Below are 26475 nucleotides of genomic sequence, written 5' to 3'. Positions count from 1 at the left end.
CAGTGCTGGCTCTTCGGCTTTGAAACAGAGATGAGCACCACCCCCTAGAGTTGGGAACGACTAGAACGTATGTGTGAGGGGAACCTTTATCTTTTACCTAAGCTGCTTTAATTTTCCATGCGGTTTTCTCTCCTACGCCTATTTTCTGATCTGTGGAGGCCTCTGGATTCCGTGGTCCCCTTTTTGCCCCAGCTTTCCATACTAAGTCTCTTTTCAGTCTTCACCTTCTTTACTTTCTTTTCAACTTTTTGTTGGTATGGTTTCTTCCAGTGGTGGGTTTCAAAAAAATTTCGAACCTATTGTGGGTGTGGCCTCCTTTGTGGGAGTGGCTTGCCAGCCATGTGACCTGGTGGGAGTGGCTTGCCGGCCATGTGTTTTCTTTCTTTCTGTCTCTCTCTCTTTCCTTCCTTTTGTCTCTCTGTCCCTTTTTCCTTTTTTTTCTTTAATCTCTCACTTTTTCTTTCTTTCTTTTCTTTATTTCTTTCTTCCTTTCTTTCTCTTTCTCTCTCTGTGTGAGTGTGTGTGTGTGTGTGAGTGGTGGGTTTCAAACAATTTTGGAACCTCTTCTGTAGGTGTGGCCTGCTTCCGGGTCCACTGGTGGAACCTCTTCTAACCGGTTTGGTAGATTTGACAAACCGGTTCTACCGAACTGGTGCGAACTGGTAGGAACCCACCTCTGGTTTCTTCCCAATACCATAATCATTTCAGGCACTGGGTTTTTAAACCTTTGTCTCCCTCATTGTATTTTAAGTTCCATTTCATTCTACTGAATGATTTACATTTTAAATATAAATAAGCTATTTAAAATATACTTCCTGAAAAATAATCCATATACAAACTTTAATCTAATTTGGTAATCGTTTTTGGATTACAGTCTACTCATAGACTTGCACCACATCCACATCTCTTAACTTAAAGGATAATGTTTCCCCCCACCAACTCATAAGATTAATTTTTCATTTTGACTTATAATTTATATTCTGCTAATTACTGTTGTTACCACCTAATATTAACTAATAATGATTTGTGCTTGAAGATATCCAAATACGTACAACAAATGTTATTTTGAAAATGTGTACTCAGTACAGTCGATTTTATGATGCTTGCCAATTTCTTGCCTGTTTATTTTGTACTTCTCTACTTCTTTGCTTCACCTTTAGTTCTTTTTTCCCTTTTAAAACATTAAAGAAATAAAAATAAGTGTGTACTGCTTTGGCCAAAATCTGCACTGCCTTCCAGTGACTTATAGGTAGTTCAAATCAGTTCATGATTGCATTCAGTCTTTCCTACTGTTATAAAGTGAAGCTGTAGGAAGATGATGTAATGATATATGAGAAAGACCTTGAGAAAGGAAGGGGGGAGAAGAGATGCTGCCTAGGGAACAGTCAGTTAAGAGAGAGCATAGCCTGCAACTACATAATGGGCAGAAAAAGAGGCACAGAAGGGACCTCCCTAATTACTCAGGTTGTAAAGGAGACGGTGGGAGATTTGTACTTTCAGATTTGCAAGATTCTAAAATAAAGTAGAATTCACTCATCCGTTTTAGTTTTCTGTCTGGTCTACCTGGGAAGGCTAATAGCTGTCTCCCTATTCACATCCCCATTTATCTACTTGGTCAAAAGACGGACTCCGTTATCTGAGCTGGAAAAAATCCAAGTGAGCCATAGATGGCAGTCAAATGATACAGAACATTCTTGCTGTTTGCTGCCATGGATGGCACCAGTGGTTCTCTTGCTTCCTGCAACCCAGACACGGGGTGCCTGGGCAAAAGTAGGGTTGGGTGATTTTAATTCAGCATGTTGTAGGAATCCAGCCACTGCTTTAAGAGATTGTGTAATGCACATCATCACATTAAGAAGTAATATAGTTTATTCTTTGATATTTTGTGTTATAAATACTTTATAGCACTCGTGTTTTTATTAACCTAGACTTAGGGTTCAATGTCTTGTGTGATGTTTTCTGAATTTTCAGGATGTTCTTGTCTGCTTGAGTCAACATTACAGGATTCAGGATGAGTTGACTGGTGATGAACTTGCTTAAAAGTGCCCCATGTGCAGCGAGTTGGGAAAAGCCCTTATTCTTAGTTAACAGACAGAAAAAACAGTCAACGTAGGCCTTGCATATATGTACGCAAGCTTTTCTCAGTCCGTAAGATGCAAGTGCTCCTGCATTGCTGCATTTCTACCATTGGCAGTGAGTAGAGGCTCTGTTGGAACATCTGCTCAGGGAGTGCACTTAGGTTCTGGAATGCCATCCTGAGGGAGGCCTGGGTCACTTCCTTATTAGCAATCTCCTTCCAGAAGAGAATTAGGAGATCCTTCGGTGCATAATTCTCAGGCCATTTTTAATATTTTAAATGCTTTTGGCTTTTCCTTACTATTTTTGGTCTTCTGGACTGATTTTGGTGGGGCTGATATATGAACCAGCTCAGTGGTGGGATTCAGCCAGTTCGCACCTATTTGGGAGAACCGGTTCTTAACTTTCTAAGATGTTCAGAGAACCGGTTGTTGGACGAAATCTTCTTTGGGGTCTTTTCCGCTTTACAGGGCTAATCCTGTAAGGAAGGCAGGAAGGAAACATTCTGGTGTTGCTTCCAGCCTAATCTTTATTGCCCTGCCTCTCCGGATAACCCGTATTACATTGTAACAGCTAAGGCAAAGTTCCCATCAACCTGAGTAATGTTGAGTTGGCCACGCCCACACTGTCACATGACCACTAAGCCCCGCCTACCCGCCTGGTCATAAGGACAGAGAACTGGTTGGTAAATTATTTGAATCCCACCATTGAACCAGCTACTACTATATCAGATATACATTAATATCTTGAGCAGGGAGTGACCAAATATGACATTGATGCCATCTTTTTTTTTAAATATACTTTTTTTATTTTCCACTTTCATAACATATAATCACATGTATACTATTACATAGCCAATATCCTATTGTGTTAAGTAGTAATTACATCAGTTCCTCTTGTCATCAACGCCCAGAAAGATAAAAACCCATTATTAGCTCTTCTGCTCTCCATACACCTCTTTCTTCTACCTCTCTACTACCTCCTTTCTTCCCTCCATCATCCTTTTCTACTCTACTTCCCCTTCTTTTCTCCTTCTCCTCTCTCTTCATTCCACTCCTCCTTATCCTCATCTTCCCCCCTTATCCTCTCTCCTATCCCTCTCTTCCTATCTTTCTTCTCTCCTCTGTTTCCCACTCTTCCTCTTATTGGTGTATTTCAGCTTCTGAGCAAACTCCATTCTATGTTGATGGTATTCATGCTTCCATATCAATATACTTAACATATCTTAGTTTTAAAGAACAAATAAGAGAAGACAGTATACATGTGCAATCATATTACATTAAAATCTAACACCCCTCGTCAAGCCTAATATTCATCCCACTACTCATCCTGGACTTTGCCTTCCCCCAACTTTAATATTTCGCCCAGTTCTTTCTTTTCACCCTAACATGCTTCCTTATTACCATCCCTTTCTCATTCTGTTGCATTCTGTCATTTAGTTTCCTGGCCCTCAACCATCTCCTCTAAGCTGTACTCTTGGTTTTGCTCTCTTTCCATTTTGTAGTTCATCTTCTTATCCTTTTATTTTTATTTGCTGGGGTCAGACATCATGCTAATGTAGTTTTCTTAGGTTTTGGTTTGTTATCGTTATCATCATTATGAACGCAGGCACTGTAACCTAAGAACTGATTAAAGGTATGTGAAAATAAGATTATTGATTTTTTTTCCTCAGCATCTTTTTCTTTGGCAAGCCTTCCCCGTGAGTTTTTCTCCATCACTGCCTTTTCTAGTTCTTTTTTTTTTACTGAATTACCTGTCCTTTGGGTTCCTATATCTTAGCTTCCTTGTTCGACGTGCTCTTTTGTCATTTATCAATCTGAACTCTCTGTCTTTCTGCATGCAGTTCTTTCTTTTTTTTCTTCTTCATGGTGTTTTTGCTGGATAAACGTTATCATTTTACTTTCCACTTAGAAATGTTCGTGTTTGTGAGCATTCAATTGCTAATTGTTTTCCCTCCTCGGTTAAAATGCTTTTAAACATTCCATGACACCATAGGCCATCAGCCAATGGATGGGACCTTGGAGAGTAACAGGGAGTGGGCAAAATCTAACACCGGCAATGAAGATTCTCATAGAATGGGATTTTCTATTAAGCCCCTTTCCTTCCCTCAGTCACTGGATTTAAGTCACTGGATTCCATATAATGGACATCTGTTAATTCTACTTTATATAATAGGTTTTTATCTCACGGGAACATACAGATTTTGAACTTTTTAGGGACTTCGACCACAGGACCTGCTCAAAGTGAGTGATATTAAACTGAATAATTTCCTTCCTTCCAGGTTGTCTATTTAAGAAAATGGAGCAAAAACTCCAGAGGTCTATATGCCCAGGATCCACCATCTTCTAAAAAATACCTGATAAAAATCTTCCTAATTCCAGGTTACTGCATCTTGCAACTTTTTTTTTTCTTGCACAGATGAATATAAAGCACTGGATAAGTTGGCTGTCAGAAGGATAGATTTAAAAAGTCAGAAACAAATGAAGGCCGAAGAGAAATTGAGTGAAAATTCAAATCCAAACCATCCATAAAAGAAAATTGCAATATTTTACTTCTGGGCTCCATGCAGCTGCCTCCAGATATTAGCTGTAGCTCTTTAAGTGTGGAGCCAGAAATCTATGGATCTGTTGCTGAGATTCATGATGATGAGTCACCCAGAATTGGCTGCATGAATATGGTCCCAGTTCTCAATGTTTCTTTGTGCAAGGAGGATCAAGCCTGCTATTGCTGTTTGAACAAGAAGGAGCATCTGTATCTAATGATGCCTCTTGGGGTGCCGAGATATCTAGAATGCATTGTGGAACTAGATTTGGAGAATGGGTAGTTTGATTATCCCTTGAGTTGAAAAGACACTGGACATTTCACATGGGGGTCATAGAGCATCATGATACTGAGGAAATGCCTTTCAAAGGGCCCCACTAGCACTATTACAGCAGATTTCACACTAACACATTTAAGTTAATTTCTATAGTAGTTCTCAGATCTTTACCTAACAGAGACTACATTTGCAGGACAAACTGACACATGCTTAACTACCATAAATACATGGCGATTAATAGTTAACCATAGTTGTAGTTAAGCAGCCAACACACATCCCCACCTCCCAATTACCAGAGACACAACATCTTCATTTCCTGCTTTTTATTTTCTCCTGGAAAAACACCGATTTTGAATGATTTGATTGACTCTGCAGACCGACAGTGGCAGTGGCAGGGGGGAGGGGATGGTTTCGTACACATGCCCTTCGCTTGCACAAATGTAGCTTTGTGCATTTGCCCAATGCTTATGCGACCCGGTTTCCAATACGCCAGAGACCTGTACCAGTCCATGGACCTGGGGTTGGGGACTCCTGCTCTAGTCCATCCCAACATTGTAACCACTAGGTCACGCCTGTGCAAATCAGAGCTAGTCATACACCATCCATTTTCTTCTTTTTGCAGGGTATTATCCCAGCAATCATTTGACAAACAACAGAAAGCTCATGCACAGCCATTACACAGGATACAGGGAATATATAATGCTTCCCACATCCTCCTCTTTTCCCACAAGGTAGCCCTGGAATACAGAACAGATGTTCTTGCTATGTCTGACCTAGTTTTCTTAAAGGACTAATAGTTACTCACCATTTACCTTGGAACATGCTACACATTACACCATGGACTCTGCTTGACCAAGACAAACTTATTACAATGTCTTTACTTCTCAAGATGCATATTTCCATCAGAAGCATTACATTGGCCCCATGTGGTATAATGTGTGATAATTCGGAGCAAAATTTAGGAATTAAAAAAACTAGGAACTAGAGACTAACTTTTAACATTTGAAATGACTAGGTTTCTGAGCCAGTTGCAATCTCATATATTGCATACAGACTCTGAATGCCACCTTGAGATCTTTGGAGACAGATCAGGCATAGCTGCACTCAATAAATGAAAGGAAGGAACATCATAATAGCTAGATGATGCTATAGCCTACTGTTAGCCCTAAAATAGATTTGGACTTTGATGTGACGCAACACACACATACTTATATGCCAAGTCTTAGAATCAGTTGGAGTTTTTGGAACTGCCTGACAGGATTATGAAGGAGGTGAAAAACTGCAAAGATAGCCTGTGACATTATGAATCAAAATAGAATATTGTCTAAAAATCCACATCATTATACTTACTTTAATCTTTCAAATATTGCAAAGCTTTATTCTTCCCCTTTTGGGAACTCATTCTGTACAAAAGGAGGACTGTTTGTATATGCAGAAGTTCATTTGCAAAAAATATAGCAACCAGCAATCATTAGCAGTTGTTCATATGGATGCAAATGAAGAATGCCAAAGAAAGATTGTAAACGTTGTCCAACATATCTGGAGGGCATCAGGTTGGGGAAACATATTTAAATCCCATCAAACTCATTGGGACACACATCAGTCATGATTTCATTGAATGAATTGAAGTTTAACCTATTCAACAAAAATTGAAGTGCACTTGGCCTTCTGTAAACTGAGATACTTAATAAACTTGGAGATGAACAGTTTTCTACTCATGAAATCAATGTGATCTCAGGTCATAGTATAGATTCCACCTTATATGGGAGATGAGTGGCATAAAATGGAATAAATAAGTAAACACACTATCCTGCTTTCTTCCTTGACCTAAGATCTTTTATTATCTCTTTGGCCACAGGAAAAATGGAGGACTTCTGGAGAATTGGACAATATGTTGAAAGTGTGTTCCCCTGTGGGTGGAGAGAGAGGCACAACTTAAGGCTTTATTCTCAGCTCTAGAAGATTTCTCATTCGCTATGTGTGAAGTATGAAGGTCATGCTAATGAAGCGCGAAGGGAATTCTGACAGAAACAAAGGGTCATAAATGCGTAGACACTTTCAAACTATGACATAACCTTATCTCCTCTTTCCACTGAAGGCCAATGCCTCCTAGGAAGAGCTAGTTTGGAGTACACATGAAGCTTCCATGAGAGGATAGAGACAGGGGATTTGGTGATAAAAGTTGGGAGGTATTCAGCAAAGAGAAAAATGAAGCTGTTGGTTCAGAACAAAACATGCCAATCCTTCCGATTTGTGCTTGGAATCTAGCAATCAAGCCTGTACTAAAAGCTGCGTGGCTAAGCTACCGCTTGCTTGAATATCTTCTTTTAAAGATGACTGCTTGAGGTTCTACGGCAAAAGCCAATCTCCATCTCTGACTTAGAACCTGTAGAGAACTCAGGATAAACAGGATCAGAAAAGTTACACCGAGACTGATTGTCAGTACTTATGTCTCCCTCACCCCCAGGATGCCGTTTGGCTGCATCGGACTGCGGGATGAAAAGAATTACAACAGCCTTTCTGACATCACCGACAAGTATGAGATTGGACAGCTGCTACGAGCGTAAGTAGGGACCCCGCCTGAAACTACTCCTAATTTGCTGAAATCCTGAGGGCCACCTTAGAAAGCAATGGATTTTCAACCAGAGTCCTAATGATTTGACAGGTGCATCATTAAGGAAGCCTCTCCCTTTCTTCTCCAGCTATTAGATCCCCTGCAATAACACTGCCACATCAGTGGTGGGATTCAAATACTTTAACAACCGGTTCTCTGCCCTAATGACTATCTGGGTAGGTTGGGCTCTGTGGTCATGTGACTGGGTGGGCGTGTCCAACTCAAGGTCACTCAGGTCAATGGGCGCTTCGCCTTAGCTGTTACAATGTAATAAGGGTTAACCGGAGAGGCAGTTTCTGTAAGCAGGTCAATAAAGACTAGGCTAGAAACAACACCAGAATGTTTCCTTCCTGCCTTCCTTACAGGATTAGCCCTGTAAAGTGGGAAAAAACAAAAGGAGGTGTCTTCCAACAATCGGTTCTCTGAACTACTGAAAAAGTTACCAACCGGTTCTCCCGAATAGGTGCGAACTGTCTGAATCCCACCACTGTGCCACATCCAACACACTGTGGTATCTTCTCAAAGTCAGCCTATTATGAAATAAGCACACGGATTTCAAATTACAGAACAGGTACACTACTTTCTCTGCTGCTACCGGTACATTCAAGGTTCTGAGTCTTGTATCTCCTGGTTGTGGAACTATGACCTCTTTTCCACTGTGGATTAATAGCCCCCCTCTCTTTGCTCGCCTTGCTCTTTGCGATGGGGTTCGTGAAATGCTGTCTATGACGCTCAGTGGATACGGAGATTCAGCTCAGCCTGTACCTGGTTAGCCAATTTGCTACGAGCAGCAGGAGGAAGGAACAGCAACATAGGTCCTGTGAAATAGCTTATCTGATTGCAACTGCATTACTGTCTACTGAGAAGGATGAGCAATAGCTAGTAGATGACTTCCCGTTCTGACTGCCAAACCGACAGTCTTCTAGGCCATATGGTATTTATAATATAACACAACTCAATTTCAAACTTTTTTTAACATAAAGATTAAGCCGCTTAATGAATACAGAGAGATAGTATTTATGCATACAACAATATTGCTAATGTCAGATCACCAAAACTAATAATCATGTTAATAAGAGTTAAAAGGATTAGAAAACTATTCCAATGGAACAATTCCTCTATGTTCTCTATTGTGGCCCACACCCTCTGGAATAACATTTAAGGGCCAAAAAGCCCTTTAGATCTGGTTCAGTTTCGATAATATGGTTGTTACTAGCTAGTGGAGCCTCTGTGGTATTTCTGTATTATTTGTATCATTGACCATGTAGTATTTTTAGTCCTGTGCCTGTTTAGATGGATTTAACTTCGTTGTGTGACAGTTCCTGGTTCCATTATGGCTATCAGTCAAGAACTACTTATAGCTAAAAATTACAACTGCAGTCCAATATTTTCCATATAGGATACCTTACAGCTTTAAGAGCATAAGCAAGAATCCCATTCCGTGCTAGGATTTTCGTGAGGTCACTCAACCTCCGTTAAACTGAGCTGAAGTTCTTACTCCAGTCAGCAATTAGATAAATGCCAGTGATAAGGCTGAAAGTCAGGAAGTCCACTTTTCTTTACAGGTGATTCTGTTTTATGTCCTTGCTGAATAAATTTATTCAATGGCTTAAAAAAAAACTGTTTATGCAAGGCTTCCCAAAATGCAAATCAAACTTGGAAATAAAATCAATCACTTTTATCTTACCCCAAATACACAAAGGAATTCTAGATGTTTCAAGTTTGCCATGGTGTCTTGCCTTACTTATTAATTCTATTTATATTTTCTTTTCTCCACTATAAGGAGGTAAAACACTGTACACTCTTCTACCTTTCACACAGACATCATATTTCCACAACATGAGGCAGGAAAGGCTGAAAAATGGTCATCATATTTGGCTTTGAAATCTGTCCAGTCTGTTTTCCTTTCTTTGATCCTAACCAGAGTGCATGTAAAATATAGTTTCTCATTGTCTATTAATTCTGATAGCTAAAACGGTTTTAATTACTTGATGCTTTATAAACAACAGGGATTAGACATCTCTTTCCATTTTGGCTTTATACCATGTAACAATATTTGATTTTTGAAAACATAACATTGCTAGCCATTAAAAAACAAACAAACAGGGTTCTTTCTGATTGCTATTCCACAGGAAGGAATTCTGTGAGATCTGTGTGGCCCGTGAACGACAAACAGACAGGCTGTACATCTGCAAGAAATTTCTCAAGAAAGATGGACGCAAAGTGCGAAGAGCAGCCAAGAATGAAATCTTCATCCTAAAAATGTAGGTTCCTGGTGTGTATATGTGTGTGTACGCATGTGCAAGAATGGATGTTACCCTTCTGTATCCTTGTGTAGCAAAAGGAATGTCAGTAAGAGCCACCATCCTTATCACTCTAAATAAAGATAGCCATTTTTTTGTAACAACTATCAAATGGATTAGAATTAGATATGCCACATCTGGGCTGCATATATCCAAATGGCTACTAGATGGCGATGCTTTGTTATCATCTAGGGCAGGGCTATCAAGCTCCAGGCCCGTGGGCCGGATGTGTCACATGCTGGCCACGCCCATGTCCGGTTTAGTGAGGGGGGGCAAAAGTCCTGATATGTCACGTGACACCGTCATGATGGCGTGAGTTTGACGGTTCACCGACAAATGTGCGCTCGACAAAAGCGCGCTGACGAAACCGCGCCGAGAAAACCGCGAGGTCAAAATTGCACCAACGAATGCACACAGAAGCGCGCCGACAACAGCGCGCTGACAAAAGCGCGCCTTCAACAAACAATTAATAACAACCTAATAACCCTAACCCTAAGCCTAACCCTAAACCTAACCCTTACCTTAAATCGCGCTTTTGTGGGCGCGTTGTTGTCGGTGCGTTGTTGTGGGTGCATTTATGACATTGCGGTTTTCTCACCGCGGTTTTGTCGGCGCGCTTTTGTCGTGCGCGCATTTGTCAGGTCACAGAGTTTGACATCCCTGATCCGGGGGTTGTCCAGATTTTTGCATCTAAACTGAAGGGTGTCTATAATGAGTTAATGGACACTCTAGCTAAGTTGTAGCCTATACGTTCAGTTATGACAACAGATGTACAGGGAAGGAACTTGAGCGCACTGGAGTAATGAGAAAGGGAACAGAGAGAGACCAAAATATTGGGGAAAATTAAAACAACAGACCGCAGCAAACATGCTGAGGTATTAAGGAGCCATCTGCTTCTTTGTTTTCCTGGCAGGCTTCTGTGCCCTTTAACAACTGTACCACTAGATAGGAAATTGTTCACTACAGCTTCTCCCCCCCTCACTATTTTTGAAGAGTGGAAAATATTCTCTTAATGAGAACTGCGTCTATGGGGAAAACATGATCAACATACGAACAGATAAGAGCCGTGCAAGATAGCCAAACTTTAGATCAGGCAGAATTGCATGAGAATCCTCTGATCAGCTGGCTGTAGATAACTGCTAAAGCATCCATGCCCAGCCTTACTTGGAAGCATTGCAATGCTGATCTTTTCCACTGGAAAGTGGGTCAGTGCTGGCCAGTAGGGGATGGCAGAATGGCTTCTCTTTTCAGATTATTTAGTGACATAGGACAAAGGACTACTGTGTACGTTTACTCATTTACATGCTACATTTTGTCCACTGCATCAAACTGATGTAAATGTGGTTCCAAGGGAATCTTCTAGAGCAGTGTTTCTCAACCTTGGCAACTTTAAGCCCTGTGGACTTCAACTCCCAGAATCCCCCAGCCAACTATACTGGCTGGGGGATTCTGGGAGTTGAAGTCCACAGGGCTTAAAGTCACCAATGTTGAGAAACACTGTTCTAGAGAGTCACTGAGCCTGATTCAGCTTAAGATCCTATCCTGGGACCACTACAGCAAATCTCTGGCTAGCAAAATGTTAAAAGAACCTGATTTAAGATCTGGGGAAACTTGCACAAGGAGTGGGGGGAGGAGACCAGGGGTGAGTTTCTGCCAGCATTACTGCCGGTTTGGTGCCTCAAAAATTTTGCAAGCTCACTTAACTTGCATGCCAGACACGCAATTCACGCGCGTGCGCATTTGCAAATAAAAAAGTCTGTGCATGTGCAAAACCTTAAAAAATGGAAAAAAAATATAAATTATTCCACTGAAAATTGTTCTGCGCATGCGCAGCACCCAAAAACAAGATGGCACCCTCGTGGGAGAACTGGTTCGGGGGCTTGGCAGGCATGGGTCACTGCCTGTTCCAGCAACCCAGGCCACCAAGTTACTACTGGTTTGGCCACATCGGTCCAAACCAGTAGGAACCCGCCTCTGGAGGAGGCTCCCTGCCTATCAACGCTCGATATATATTTGCAGCAGTAGAGTAACAATGAAACCTACCTCTTTCCCAATTATGTATGTTTGCCTGCAACCAATAGATCCCCCGAAGCAGGGTTCTACCACACAAGGCAGCAGACAAGGTGCAGACAGTGCAGAGAGATTTCAATCCAATGCACAATGGCAGGAACAGCATATATTGAACAGCAGAACCAAGTAGCTGGCATTGTATAACAGGAACATCTGCACAGTGTATGGGCTAGACCAGGGGTGACAAACTCAAGGCCAGGGAGCCGGATCTGGCCCGCAGGGTGCTTAGATCTGGCCCACAGGGCCACCCTGGAAATGGCGAAGGACTGGCCCACAGTGCCTCTGCCAGTGAAAACAGAACTCAGCAGGGTGGTCCTCCCAAGCTCCATTTTCGCTGGCAGAGGGTTACAGGAGGCCATTGTAGCCAAAAATGGAGCTTGGGAGCCCGTTTTCGCTGGCAGCACTCGGGCCACCAAAGGCGCCCCTGACACGAGTGATGTTGAGCTGGCCACACCCACCCCGGCCGCCCAACGTCAAACACAACCTTGATGCGGCCTTCAATGAAATCGCATTTGATACCCCTTGGGCTAGACCCTCCCAAGCCCAGATAGGAGATTCCACCGAAGATCATGGAGAATAACAGGACTAGGCTCCTGTGTGATTTCCAGATTCAGACAGACAGGCAGGTACTGGCCAATCAAACCACACATCATTGAGAGCCGAGGTGGCGCAGTGGGTAGAGTGTAGTACTGCAGGCCACTTCAGCTGACTGCTATCAGCAGTTCAGCGGTTCAGATCTCACCGGCTCAGGGTTGACTCAGCCTTCCATCCTTCCGAGATGGGTAAAATGAGGACCCAGACTGTGGGGGCGATATGTTGACTCTGTAAACCGCTTAGAGAGGGCTGAAAGCCCTGTGAAGCGGTATATAAGTCTAACTGCTATTGCTATTGTATAGGCAGTCTCCGACTTACAACAGTTCATTTAGTGACTGTTCAAAGTTACAACGGCACTGAAAAAAGTGACTTATGACCATTTTTCACATTTATGATCTTTGAAGCATCCCCATGATCATGTAATCGAAATTCAGACACTTGGCAAATTACTCATACTTACGACCGTTGCTGTGCCCCCAAAGTCACGTGATCACCTTTGGTAACCTTCTGATGAGCAAAGTCGATGGGGAAGCCAGATTCACTTAACAAGCGGGTTACCAATTCATCAACTGCAGTGATTCACTCAACAATTGGGGCAAGGAAGGTCGCAAAATGGGGCAAAAACCCACTTAATAATTGTCTCACTTATCAACAGAAATTTTGGGTTCAGTTATAATTGTAAGTCGAGGGCTATCTGTAATAGATGAGGACCGGAAAACAGCATTTGTGACTAATGTAGCAGTGCCAAGTGATGGCAACTTTAAGGAGGACTCCCAAAGGGGCTACCCACCCCCCAACTGGACTTGCTTGGGTTTTCCTTGGAAAATGTTTTGCTTCTTATCTTTTCACAGGAAAAAATTAAGACAATCCAGTTGCCTTTTGGAGTGGGGGTGGGGAACCACCTTTGAGGCAACCATGACCTGGATGCAGTGGTGGGTTTCAAAAATTGTTCGAACCTACTCTGTGGGTGTGGCCTCCTTTGTGGGAGTGGCTTGCCGCCCATGTGACCGGATATGAAGATGCCGATGACACTTGTCAGAACCACCTTAAATTACCTCACACACAGCACTGGCCTGCATAGGAATATGATGTAAACTTGTTTTTTAAAAGGCATCTTTGGTTTGCGTTAAAACAACTTCAACACACGCAATGTTCTGATTGCGCCACAAACGCAGTAGTCATCCTTACCTTTCACAGAGCCACTGAGTTTTATAAATATGAGCTTGATAGTGTAGAATAATCATATCCAAGGACCAGTGGTGGGTTTCAAAAAAATTTGGAACCTCTTCTGTAGGTGTGGCCTGCTTTCCGGGTCCACTGGTGGAACCTCTTCTAATCGGTTCGGTAGATTTGACGAACCGGTTCTGCTGAATAGGTGTGAAATGGTAGGAACACACCTCTGCCTGGATGATTGAGAATCTTTGTAGGCATTAGGGAGGAGCATGAAAGCTGGAGAAGTACCAGGGCCTGAAGGAGGAACTAGGGAAGATGTGGAAAGCAAAGGCTAAAACGGTGTCAGGATTACTCAGGGTTGTCACTCCTAAACTGGAAGAGGAGCTCCAGTAGATCCCAGGAACAATATCCGTTCTCTCCGTCCAGAAGAGTCCTGTGCTAGAACAGTTAAGATAATTACTCTGAAGGCTTCTTCGTTTTTCTTTCTTTGTTTTTCTTAAATAATGCCAACAGGTTTAAGACATTTTAATGATAGTCTTAACAATAGCAAGGTTACTAGCTGCCAAATTATTTGGGAAATATTCCTGTTCTGTTCTTTTTAAATAGCACATAAACAACTGAAGCATAATTACAGCAAAATTCTCCATTCCATTCCATTCAGGGATAGTATTCACTTACTTTCCCTACTGGTTCACAAATGTGAATGCACCCATCCATGCTTGCTCTCGGCCTTACGCACATGCGCTTTTCATTTCATTTCATTTCATTTTAATTTATTTGTATGCCGCCCTTTTCCCTGAAAGGGACTCAGGGCGGCTCACAACTCAAAGGGAGGGGAAAAACAAAGTTACAAAAAACATAAAAACCATGCATAATTAAAAAAGCACAACAGTCATACCATTCGAAGTGGGGCAGCGAGTCTTTAGCCCCAGGCCTGTCGGAACAGCCAGGTTTTAAGGGCTATGCGGAAGGCCTGGAGGGTGGTGAGGGTACGAATCTCCACGGGGAGTTCGTTCCAGAGGGTCGGAGCAGCCACAGAGAAGGCCCTCCTCCGGGTAGTCGCCAGTCGACACTGGCCGGCTGATGGAATTCGGAGGAGGCCTAGTCTGTGGGATCTAATTGGTCTAGTGGAGGTAATTGGCAGTAGGCGGTCTCTCAAGTACCCAGATCCAATACCATGAAGGGCTTTGTAGGTGACAACTAGCACCTTGAAGCGTACCCGGAGATCAACAGGCAGCCAGTGCAGCTCGCGGAGGATAGGTGTTACGTGGGTGAACCGAGGCGCACCCACGATCGCTCGCGCGGCTGCATTCTGGACAAGCTGAAGTCGCCGAATACTCTTCAAGGGCAGCCCCATGTAGAGCACGTTGCAGTACTCCAGTCTGGAGGTCACAAGGGCACGAGTGACTGTTGTGAGAGCCTCCCGGTTCAGGTAGGGACGCAACTGGTGCACCAGGCGGACCTGGGCAAATGCCCTCCTGGTCACAGATGACCAATGGTGTTCAAAAGTCAGCTGTGAGTCCAGGAGGACTCCCAAGTTGCGGACCCTATCTGAGGGGTATACTGTTTGACCCCCCAGCCTGAGAGGTGGAACACTTGGCCAATTAGTAGGAGGGAAGCACAGCAGCCACTCGGTCTTATCTGGATTGAGTACAAGCTTGTTAACCCCCATCCAGTCCCTAACAGCCTCGAGGCCCTGGCACATCACGTCCATCACTTCATTGAGTTGGCACGGGGTGGACAGATACAGCTGTGTATCGTCCACATACTGGTGGTATTTTATCCCGTGCCGTCGAATGATCTCGCCCAGCGGTTTCATGTAGATATTAAAGAGGAGGGGGGACAGGACCGAACCCTGCGGCACCCCACACGTTAGGGGCCTAGGGGTCAATCTCTGCCCTCCGACCAACACCGACTGCGACCTGTCTGAGAGGTAAGAGGAGAACCACCGTAAGACAGTGCCTCCCACCCCCACCTCCCGCAGTCGTCGCAGAAGGATACCACGGTCGATGGTATCGAAAGCCGCAGAGAGGTCAAGGAGTGCTAGGATGGAGGCATGACCTCCATCCCTGGCTCTCCAGAGATCATCGATCAATGCGACCAAAGTGGTTTCTGTGCTGTAGCCAGGCCTGAAACCCGACTGGAAGGGATCTAGATAACTGGTTTCCTCCAAGGACCGGTGGAGCTGAAAGGTTTGATCGTGCGTGCACCCTGCACGCATGTGCACGGATTGAAATCATGCCTAAATAGGACAGCATAGAGCTGGGGTGAGTGGGTAGGCCCACCCATGATTTCCACTACCAGTTCGGGCGAACCAGCTGAATACCACCTTTGATTCCATTCCTTAACAATGCCAATATTCTCCTCCAATTGCAAAAATATTGGGCAGCACGCAACAGCAAAAACCAACCTTCAATAAAATCACAAACCACATGCCGAAGATAAATGTCCTCAGATGGGGAGGGTGTGTGTCTACTTTTAACTTGTTTTCAGAATGTTAAAAAGGTAGTATTTCCAGTGGTTTTAAAAAAAACAGGTCAATTTTTTGCTTTAAATTCATCTCGAGTACTTCGAGTCCAAGAGCTGTTACATAAGCAAGGAAAAAGTAAAGCAATGACAAGGAAGAACGAGGTTCACATCCTCAGAGAATTAACATTCCCTTCTCTGTCCCCATCATTCATTGTAGCTAATGCTTTTTCTTTTTTAAAAAAAATGCACCTTTTATTTCCTGACCTGCTGGCATCACAAGAATTGTTTTAAGTTTCTTTACTGTTTTAAAGGCCAGGTATGAATTATTGAGCTAGCCCTGGGGCGGGTTGAGATTTCTGCTGACTTGGTCTCTGTAGAAATGAACTCTGGGGGGCAAACAACAGAGCCAGGCCGTAGGGAAACAGGCAACGCAAGAAAGATCTCAGCAGGGGAGGAGATGGAGGGAGAATATCACAGGACAGGTAAGTTGATGACAGGCAGAATAATTATGACTAGGAAGAGGGGAAAAAACTGAGGTCTCTCTGCATTTTTCTTCCAGGGTCAATCACCCCAATATCTTACAACTGATTGACACATTTGAAACGAGGAAGGAATTCTACATTATCCAAGAACTGTAAGTTTGACTGGGAAGAGATAGATAGATAGATAGATAGATAGATAGATAGATAGATAGATAGATAGATAGATAGATAGATAGATAGATAGATAGATAGATAGATAAAGATAGATAGATGATAACGAGATATGCAAAAAGAATACAGAACATTTCATATTTATGTATTGAAGATACCTTCTTTTCCATGACCATCCCAGGCTGAAACACCAGCTTTATTGTATTTATACCTTTCCAAGGAAATCAAAATAACATATGCAGTTTTCATATACCCTCATTTTTTCCCCATCACAATAATCCTATTTAATCAGGAGAGACGTTATTGGCCCAAAGACACCAGAGATTTAACTGCCGGCTGCCTGCAATTTGGCAGTTCAAATCTCACCAAGGGTTCAAGGGTTCTTTCCATCCTTCAGAGGTGGGTAAAACGAGGACCCAGATTGTTGGGGGCAATAGGCTGACCCTGTAAACCGCTTAGAGAGGGCAGTAAAGCACTTCGAAGCGGTATATAAGTTTAGTTGCTATTGCTATTATCACCAAATCATAGTTTTTAATGCAACAGGAAATAATAACTTTAGCACGATGGATAAACTGAACCAAAGAAATGTGGTTTGTAAACATGCTTTATGGTTTATGTAAATGCAGCCAAGTATTTTTTTTATAGTAGATGATAGTTAAGCAAGCTTTGGCTGAGTGGATGAATAGCCCAGTCCAAGTGTGATTCATCCTGCCTTCAGATTGCTCCTGTTTAGCATTCTGAACAGAGAGAGACTTTGCATATGTCAGGCTCTACCCTGGCATGGTATGTGCTGTGCCTTTGCCTATTGCCAAAGCATACTACAGCTTTGCTGCAGGAGTCCAGAGGACCAGTAGATGGTAGCAAAGGATGAGCCTTTCCTGTATTTTTGTGTGTGCCACTGAGTGGCCATCTGGGATCTACTCATTTCCACTTGTCAAGCTGTCTGTGGTATTCCCTACAGGGCTACTGGCGGCGATGTTTTTGACTGGATCCTAGACCAGGGCTACTACACAGAAAAGGATGCCAGCAATGTTGTGCGGCAAGTGCTGGAGGCATTAGCTTATTTACATAATCTGCACATTGTTCACCGCAATCTAAAGGTAAAGGAACAGCACGGAATGCTAACACCGAATTTTTCAGAGCAACTACCCCCCTCTAGTGGTTTTATGTGGGATAGCTGTGTTTTTAGCATTGGAAGACAGGGGCTCATATTTTCATGAATTTGGGGGGGGGGGGCCCTGTTGTGAAGGGGAGTGCAAGGAAGAGTGCTAATTTGGAGCTCTTTTTTTTTAGCTGGAGAATCTTATGTACTACAACCAGAATAACCGCTCAAAAGTGGTTCTGCGGGATTTCTATCTCTCACGCTTTGAGAATGGTGCCATCACAGACCCATGTGGGACCCCTGAATACTTAGGTACGTACTTGCCTTCGGACAGAAGAAGAAATATCTCAGAACATGGGATACTTTCTCTCTGCTGCATTGCAATAACTGGGCTGAAAACTAGGAGCCCCGTCCAGTTGCAAACTGTCCTGAAAAAAAAAAAAAAAAGAACTGCAGAGGCAAAGATTCAACAAGTGGAGTTGCCGTCTCCATAAGAGAGAAGAGCTCAGCTCTTAAATTTCTGCTTTTTGTGTATCGACAGAGTTCTCCTGGGAAATGTGAAAATAGCAAACGTAGCATCTATCTCTTGCTGCGCGGGATATATCTTGCTCACATTTTCTATAGTTGTCTTTGATCCATTTGTCTGCCCTCCCAGCTCCTGAAGTGGTTGCTCGGCAACGCTATGGACGTCCTGTAGACTGCTGGGCTGTCGGAGTTATCATGTTTATTCTGTGAGTTTCATTAGTGTGTGTGTATGTGAGAGGGGGAGAGAGAGGGAGGAAGGGAGAAAGAGAGAGAGGAGGAGAGAGAGAGAGAGGAGGAGAGAGGGGGAGAGAGAGAGAGAGAGGAGGAGGAGAGAGAGAGAGGGGGGAGAGAAAGGGAGGAAGGGAGAAAGAGAGAGAGGAGGAGAGAGAGAGGAGGAGAGAGAGAGGGGGAGAGAGAGGGGGGGGGAGAGGGAGGAAGGGAGAAAGAAAGAGAGAGGAGGGGAGAGAGAGAGAGGAGGAGAGAGAGGGGGAGAGAGAGGGAGGAAGGGAGAAAGAGAAAGAGAGAGGAGGGGGGAAGGGGAGAGAGGGGGGAGAGACAGAGGAGAGAGAGAGGGGGGAGAAATGGAGAAAGAGAGAGGAGGAGAGAGGGGGGAGAGAGAGGAGGAGAGAGAGAGAGGGGGGAGAGAGAGGAGGAGAGAGAGGGGGAGAGAGAGGGAGGAAGGGAGAAAGAGAGAGAAAGAGAAAGGAGGGGGAAGGGGAGAGAGAGGGGGGAGAGAGAGAGAGGAGGAGAGAGAGGGGGGGAGAGAAAGGGAGGAAGGGAGAAAGAGAGGGGGGAAGAGAGAGAGAGGAGGAGAGAGAGAGAGAGGAGGAGAGAGAGGGGGGAGAGAGAGAGGGAGGAAGGGAGAAAAAGAGAGAAAGAGAGAGGAGGGGGGAAGGGGAGAGAGGGAGAGAGAGAGAGAAAAAAAAACATACGCTTGCAGGACAAAATGTACAGAGAAAGGATAGCTCCATCTCTTTGCAGTTGCTTTGCTACGACTATCCAATCTAGGCAAACAGCTGCTAAATAGAAGTGATATGGAAAACATGAATTCTTTGCTGCCATCTAATGATTACCAGGATTTTTGTAGCCTAGATATGCTATGCTAGGTGGACACAATAGCCCTCCTAATCGAGCACATTTGAAGCACATCATTCCAAGGAGTGAGGTGTGAGCGAGCAGGTCCCAGGCTAGAGCGGGCTGTTGTGCAAACATTTTTCAGCCACTTCAGCAACCAAGCAGCCCTCTCCCATGTATACTTTGGAGGGATTGGGAGAAGGATTTCGTTCATATCTCTCCCCTTCCTGATATTCATTTTAGAAGGATTAGAGGAAAAGTTCAGTATTTAAATTCCAGAACATAGCCACGCAGAAATCTCTGACTTTTTTGCACTGTAATAGGATACCAAGAGTTGTGTTTCAGGCTTCATTCCTGCCTGTAATAAGATTCTAAACTAGCCAAACTGTGTCTTCTGCCAAACCTAGCTTAGACCTAAATGAACATTAAGGGACTGGAGCCCTTTGATTTACTGCCAAACTCAGGTGTGAAGCCTAAGAGTCATGTTGGGACAAGTTAATATAAATTGAACAATCACAAGAAGTTGACCAGTGTATTTGACTATATAAGCATAAACGCTATATAAGAAAACGACTTTGTAGTTTTCCTGAATTCTTCTTTTCTCCCTTACCAACACAGATTGTCTGGGAACCCCCCATTCTATGATGACACAGATGATGAAAATAGCGACAGTCACAACCGCCGAATCTTCCGCAAAATTCTGGCTGGGGAGTATGATTTTGACTCTCCATATTGGGATGATATCTCCGTCGCTGGTAAGCATTATCCAGTCTCATTAGCTTCTCTCCCAAAGACATGGAATTGCTCTTTCATACCACACCAGGCCAGGAGGAAGAGAGACACCCATGAATACAATCCTTCCCTGCAAGTTGGAGGTGCCGTTTTGAAAAGGAAAATGCTTGCCGATTTTAAAAAAGCAAAAGCACAGTGAGGGAGATTTGCAACCCTGCCTATTTGCTATTCTAGTTTCCTGTCTGAAAACAGAATATTCAAAACTGCAACTCTCCATGCATTAATCTGTTCTACTTTCTTACTATGGTTCCTCTTCATTTCCTGCAACGTGGATCCAAAAATCTAGTCCTAAGAGTGATCACCTGGCTCTCCTAAACATTGCCTAATTCCCTATCTTTTCTTTTCTATTTTCTTGCAGCTAAAAAATTGGTGACGAGACTAATGGAGGTAGATCAAGACCAACGAATCACAGCCCAAGAAGCCTTGGGACATATCTGGTGAGTGGAATTCTTTCAGACAGGAACAAATGCATCCCTTGCTGTGCCCAGATGTCCATATGCCTGACCTAAAATGGCTTATGTGTTACTCTGCAGCATCACCTACCTGGTTATGTCTCCCACATGTCTCCCACATAATGGTATCAATACTAACAGGACAAAAATAAATATTTTTAAAGATATGGCCATTTTACTTCCCAACTCATTCCCTATATTCTTCTCCCATCTATCCCTCCCAATACTTAGAATCTGCAAGTTGCCATCTCCCAAAATAGTATTGCAGTGGAAAGACTAAATATATGGTTTGCCATGAAGTCATTGAATGATTTGAGCCTAGTCATTATATCTGCATTATTCTGCTTTGCAGAATTACTGCAATGATAAAAGAAATGGGTGGAGCACAAACACTGCCCTGAATAACTTGGAGGAGGAACATGTGAAATAAAACTATGTTTTCTACTTTTGTTCCTAATTTGTTGAAGCTTACATCTATGCCCATATTGGTCTCTTGTCCCTATAGTTGATAGGCATGCAAAGAAAAGCAGCCAGCTCCTAAGGCTGGCCCTATTTATCATATAGGAAGTGAGCAACTTTAGCAAATTTTGACTGTATCTTTCATAAAAAGCATTACAAATTGTTACCATAGAGCAGGGATGTTGCCCGGGGGCCAGATCTGGCCCACAGGGTGCTTAGATCTGGTCCGTGAGGCCGCCTGGAAAACACCAAATAATCGGTCTACGGGCGGCCGTCCCAAGCTCTGTTTTTGCTGGCAGTGGGTTGCAGAAAGCCGTTGTAGTCAAAAACAGAGCTTGGGAGCCCATTCTCACGGGCAGAGTGCTTGGGCTACCACAGGCGCTCCAGACACGGGTGGCGTTGATCTGGTCACGCCGCCCCTAGTCCTCCAGAGGTCAAACACAACCCTGATGCCACCCTTAATGAAATCGAGTTTGACACCTCTGCCGTAGAGTCTGGTATAACTGCTGTTGTGATGGGCACATTTTTTCACACAAACAGGGAGGTATTCCTATAAAGCCATTCCTGAATTAACTCGATAAATAGAAAATCAGTACCTCAGTTTTGATGCTAAACCAATTTGTTATGCAAATCCTATCCCTAAATTCTCAGTGTGCACATCTATTAAAAAAAAATCTTAGTTTATCATGTTTTAGTGGTCAATTATTTCTGCTACAAACAATTTATGGTTTGCTCTTAGTTCTTTCCTAATGGCACTAAATAAGATGATTCAGGGGTTCCTCTGTATGGATAAATAAAACTTCTGATAAAAGAATCTTGATACAGGAATAGAGAACAAACGTTCAGTTTTCTAAGGAGGTGCACATAAGCTAAGATTGCTCTACATAAAATATATTCCATATATTTAGGAACATCTCTTCTAAAAGTGTGCCCCTTTAGGATAGATGAGTTACCTAAAATAAAGAGACAATTTGTAAAATTAGATACAGACCTCTTGAACTGTTCTTAGATTTGGAAAACCTGCTTAATTTTTCCCTGTTTGGTTTAGATAATTTCGTCACACCTCATAGTTTGTGTGCTAAGCCATAATTCTGCATTCTCTTTTTGTTCTCAGGATATCGGGAAACATTGCTTCCGAAAAGAACCTCAAAGAAGGGGTCTGTGCACAGATTGAGAAAAATTTTGCCAAGGCTAAATGGAGGGTGAGTCATTGGAATAGATCAATTCTATATACCCCGGTTTACAAAGTTTACACTGATAAATTGGAGCAAATCCAGAGGACATGAAACTTCAAGGGAGTAGATACAAATTAGATATGAGGAAGACCTTCTACACAGTAACAGCTGTCAATCAGTGGAGGAGGTTATCATAGGGCTGTGATGGCGAACATATGGCATGCATGCCACAGGTGGCACACAGAGTCCTCTCTGCGGGCATGCGAGCCGTCGCCACGGTTGAGCTCCACCGCGCATGTGTGCACGCCTCCTGCCGGCCAGCTGATTTTTGGATCTCTGCCAGACATTCACAGGGGGGTGGGGCACATGTGGAGGCACACACGCCTTTGGGGGGGGTTGAGCCTGCATGCGGGGGGGGGGTGAGCATGGGTGTGTGTGGCGCATCCTCCCAGGGCCCGTTTTTGGTCCCAGGAGGCTGCAGGGAGGCCTACTAGGCCCAAAACAGGGCCTGGGGTGTGTGGCATTCCCCCCTCTCCCCGTGGCCCATTTTTGCTCCCAGGAGACTGTAGGGAGCCTTCTAGGCCCAAAATGGGGAGTGGGGGAGGAGTCAGGCGTGCATGCACGGGGGGGGGCAGGTGTGTTGCACACAGTGTGTGTGTTGTGCACGCATCCCATTATGGGTGTTGGCACATGACGTCAAAAAGGTTAGCCATCACTGCCCTATGGAGTGATTTCTTCCCCTTTACTGGAGGTTTTTAAATAGAGCCTGGATAGTAATCTAACAGAGATAGCGAAAGGAATCCTATAGTTTGCTGGTTGGGTTTGATGACCTTCCAATTCTATTGATCTATAACAAAGGGAAATATGGCAAGTAATCAGAAAATAAGGTATTTTAAGAAATAGGTAAGGAAAAAGTATCTTCAGTGGTGATAAGGCAGAAGGACAGATTCCTCCAGACAGGCTGTTAAGGATGAATTTTGATCTTTCAAATAGCCGGGTCTCAAGTCATGCAAGGCTTATAGGACATGTAATACAATCATGTTTTTCATTCTTCTCTCCTATGAATGTTTAGAATCCAGTGTTTTAAGGAAACCATTGATGCAACTATATTGCTGCTGTTGTAAGGCTACAAAAAGAGGAGAAAAGGACACCATGTTCCTGCTTCCCAACATTTTACTTCTTTAGTTACAGAGGTTGCAAGCTGCAAGTGCCTTAAATCTGTGCCGGTTCTTCATTCAAGAGCCAGTATCATTTAGTATTTGGATGAAGAACCAAAAAGGGAAGCAGTCCAGATGTTCCATTTCATGCCATTTCTTGATCTTGCTTTTCTTTATTGCAGAAAGCCATCCGAGTCACTACATTCATGCAACGTCTCCGGGCCACAGATGTCAGTGGCCGCCTCCCTGTTACTCCTCGTACCTCTATGAGCGTGGCTCACGAGGTCACCATTGAAGCTCCCAGACTGGCTGAACATTTGGAGACTCCATGTTCACTAGAGGAGCAAGAGAGCAAGACAGAAGTAGTAGCTGCTGAGCAGAGAGAATAACTGCTCTTGCTTCCTGGTGTTTTCTCTGCTGGATCAACACACTCTGCTCTTCGAAGGGGAGGGTTCGGTGAGAGAGCAGCATGGGGGGAGCTTCACAGTGGTATTATCCATTTCCCTATTCCTGCCTATTGGTCAGGAACTAGCTGGTTTGATGGACAGGTGACTGGACATCAAGATCAATCAACCACATCAAGTTACATTGTAAATAGGAAATAAAGCCTGGGGATCAGAGGCACCATTAGCTAGACAATTTTCAGCTGTCATCAAACGCAGTAGACACCTCATACCTTTATGGGAGCATAGGCCTGCTTTTGAAGCCTTTCCCAGTAGCCAGTACAAGCCATGGCCCCTGTCCTCCAGCTTTACTTGTCCCCATGCAACGAACCCTTATGCCTTGCTGAGTGGCAGTATCTCTCAGGTCCAAAGACCAAGGTCCCACAATATTTGCATCCCTGCCTCTGTGGTTTCATAGGGGTTTAGAAGACAGCACAGTTTGATTCACAGTTGCTTCCCTTGGGGTGGAAAGCCAAAAAGGGAACAAAACTTCACCTCCTACTTGTAGATACTCTTAGGAACTAAGAACGCCTACACTGCTGGCAAATATGTATCCAAAGAGAATGGAAAAGAGGGCAATGCCAAGCAAGAGTCAGAAGAGAATCCATTCCACAAGTCAGAGAGGTCAATTTTCCAGCTCCCCCCCCCCTGCCCCCCCATTCTGCAGTGCTGGTCTCACATGTAATTGTTAGCAACAGCGGGGACAGCTTGGAAAGGCAGCATTGATGAATTGTTACTCTGTTAAGTCGAATCTCAACCTCAGCTGGACTGTGGAAGGAGGGGATGGAATAAGCGGGATGCATGTCCAGGCCAGCTGCATGTTTTATGAAGATGTTATTTTAATACAGAAAATCCTAGCTGCCCTCTCCTGGTGCTGTCTTTCCCTCCCCTGGGGCAGTTCTGGGAAAGAAAATAAACAGGGTCTTTCTCTGATTATTGTCTTTTTTTAAAATGTGCTTCTTGGGGATGAATTTATCATCCAGGTATCTCAAAAATCCCCCAAACAGATTTGGGGAGAGGGGTAAGAATCTATTTTCAATTTCCCTGCTTTGAAAAATAAAAGGTTGTGTTGTCAGAACACACTTATTCAGGCTACAGAAACCATTCATTCAGGCTACTTTTAAAGACCTAGCAGTTGCAGTTGTGCACATTACTAAATCTGAGTGTTAGGCTTGATTAGTCTGTTTGGTATTTAGCCTAGAAAATGGGTTAAACTAGATTAATTTAGTGACCAAGTTAAAAGTGTTGGGGTATTGCAGGTTAAGTACATTATAGTGCTTAGATCTCTTTCCAACTATGACATCAATTACCCCATGTTAAAGCTGCATGTTTCAGTTCCCAGTAAAAAACATCTCGAAACAGAAACATGGAGAAACCTTAGAATAATCAGAAGTTTTTGACTGTTCCATTCTAAAACAAATGAAGATCACATTAAATTTTATATATATATTTGCATATGATGACAAATATATATATAAAGTCACAACCCCTGGTATGCCCAAATATGGGAGGAAGATCACTACTTCCGTTCTCTGTCCTTCGGCTCATCACAAGAGACCATCCAGACAGAAACCCAATATTTTTTACTGTTGCCTTTTTGTTACATTTGTTATATTTATGCTGATAAATAAATAAAGGGAGACTAGTATAGATCTATTTCAAGCTATTTAGCTCTCATCAGCTAGCCATACCCTTGCTGGGAATCGAACCTGTGCTGTATTGCCTCTTAGGCAGATGTGTTAACCACTGAGCTACAGAGCTCGACTCCTTATCAACGAAGCCAGGGTGAAAGGTATATATTTAAAGTCACAACCCCTGGTATGCCCAAATATGGGAGGAAGATCACTACTTCCATTCTCTGTCCTTCGGCTCGTCACAAGAGACCATCCAGACAGAAACCCAATATTTTTTACTGTTGCCTTTTTGTTACATTTGTTATATTTGTGCTGATAAATAAATAAATAATTTATCAGCACAAATAAATATATATATATAAAAATAAATAAAGTCACAACCCCTGGTATGCCCAAATATGGGAGGAAGGTCACTACTTCCATTCTCTGTCCATCGGCTCGTCATAAGAGACCATCCAGACAGAAACCCAATAATATGTAACAAACACAACACACACACACACACACACACATATATGTATATATATTTATATATGTTGCATTTGTGTATATTTGTCATATGCAAACTACTGTCCTCCAGACATGTTGAACTACAGATTCCAAAATGTTTGTTCAACACAGCAGGAGGAAAACTGGGTTTGCCTCTCAAATGAGAAGTGGAATTTTGCAAAATATACAATACATATTATAGACTTTTTTTTAAACAGTGAATCCTTTTGAATTCAAATGGAACATGAAATACTGTTACCTATCAATCAAGATGACCTTGAGATAGCTCCGTTCTCACCAGAACCAGCAACTTTCTTACCCAGGACAATATATCTGACAGTTACCCATCTTTCATACATCTCCAAATCAAAGCAAAACATGTGTCAGAATAATTTGGATACTT

General features: G+C 43.3%; 2 protein-coding genes across 2 annotated transcripts in view; both read left to right on the top strand.

Moving 5' to 3' along the window:
• LOC116504104 (caM kinase-like vesicle-associated protein) overlaps window positions 1–23895 on the top strand; it is a 37201-nt gene extending 13306 nt beyond the window's left edge. Inside the window, exons 2-11 of the mRNA XM_032210949.1 lie at window positions 7355–7457; window positions 9641–9772; window positions 16677–16751; window positions 17732–17870; window positions 18064–18184; window positions 18528–18603; window positions 20090–20226; window positions 20622–20700; window positions 22289–22376; window positions 23689–23895. Coding sequence (XP_032066840.1) covers window positions 7363–7457; window positions 9641–9772; window positions 16677–16751; window positions 17732–17870; window positions 18064–18184; window positions 18528–18603; window positions 20090–20226; window positions 20622–20700; window positions 22289–22376; window positions 23689–23895 — 1149 coding nt within the window. The 5' untranslated portion in view covers window positions 7355–7362. The remainder of the gene's footprint in view (window positions 1–7354; window positions 7458–9640; window positions 9773–16676; window positions 16752–17731; window positions 17871–18063; window positions 18185–18527; window positions 18604–20089; window positions 20227–20621; window positions 20701–22288; window positions 22377–23688) is intronic.
• Window positions 23896–24237: 342 nt separating this feature from the next.
• LOC116504099 (caM kinase-like vesicle-associated protein) overlaps window positions 24238–26475 on the top strand; it is a 9742-nt gene continuing 7504 nt past the window's right edge. The window contains 2 exon segments of the mRNA XM_032210945.1: window positions 24238–24313; window positions 24468–24573. Coding sequence (XP_032066836.1) covers window positions 24238–24313; window positions 24468–24573 — 182 coding nt within the window.

Source organism: Thamnophis elegans, chromosome 2 (assembly GCF_009769535.1).
Source record: "Thamnophis elegans isolate rThaEle1 chromosome 2, rThaEle1.pri, whole genome shotgun sequence".
NCBI lineage: Eukaryota > Metazoa > Chordata > Lepidosauria > Squamata > Colubridae > Thamnophis > Thamnophis elegans.
Note: the sequence above shows the minus strand (reverse complement) of the source record. Positions and strands in the feature narration are given on the sequence as shown.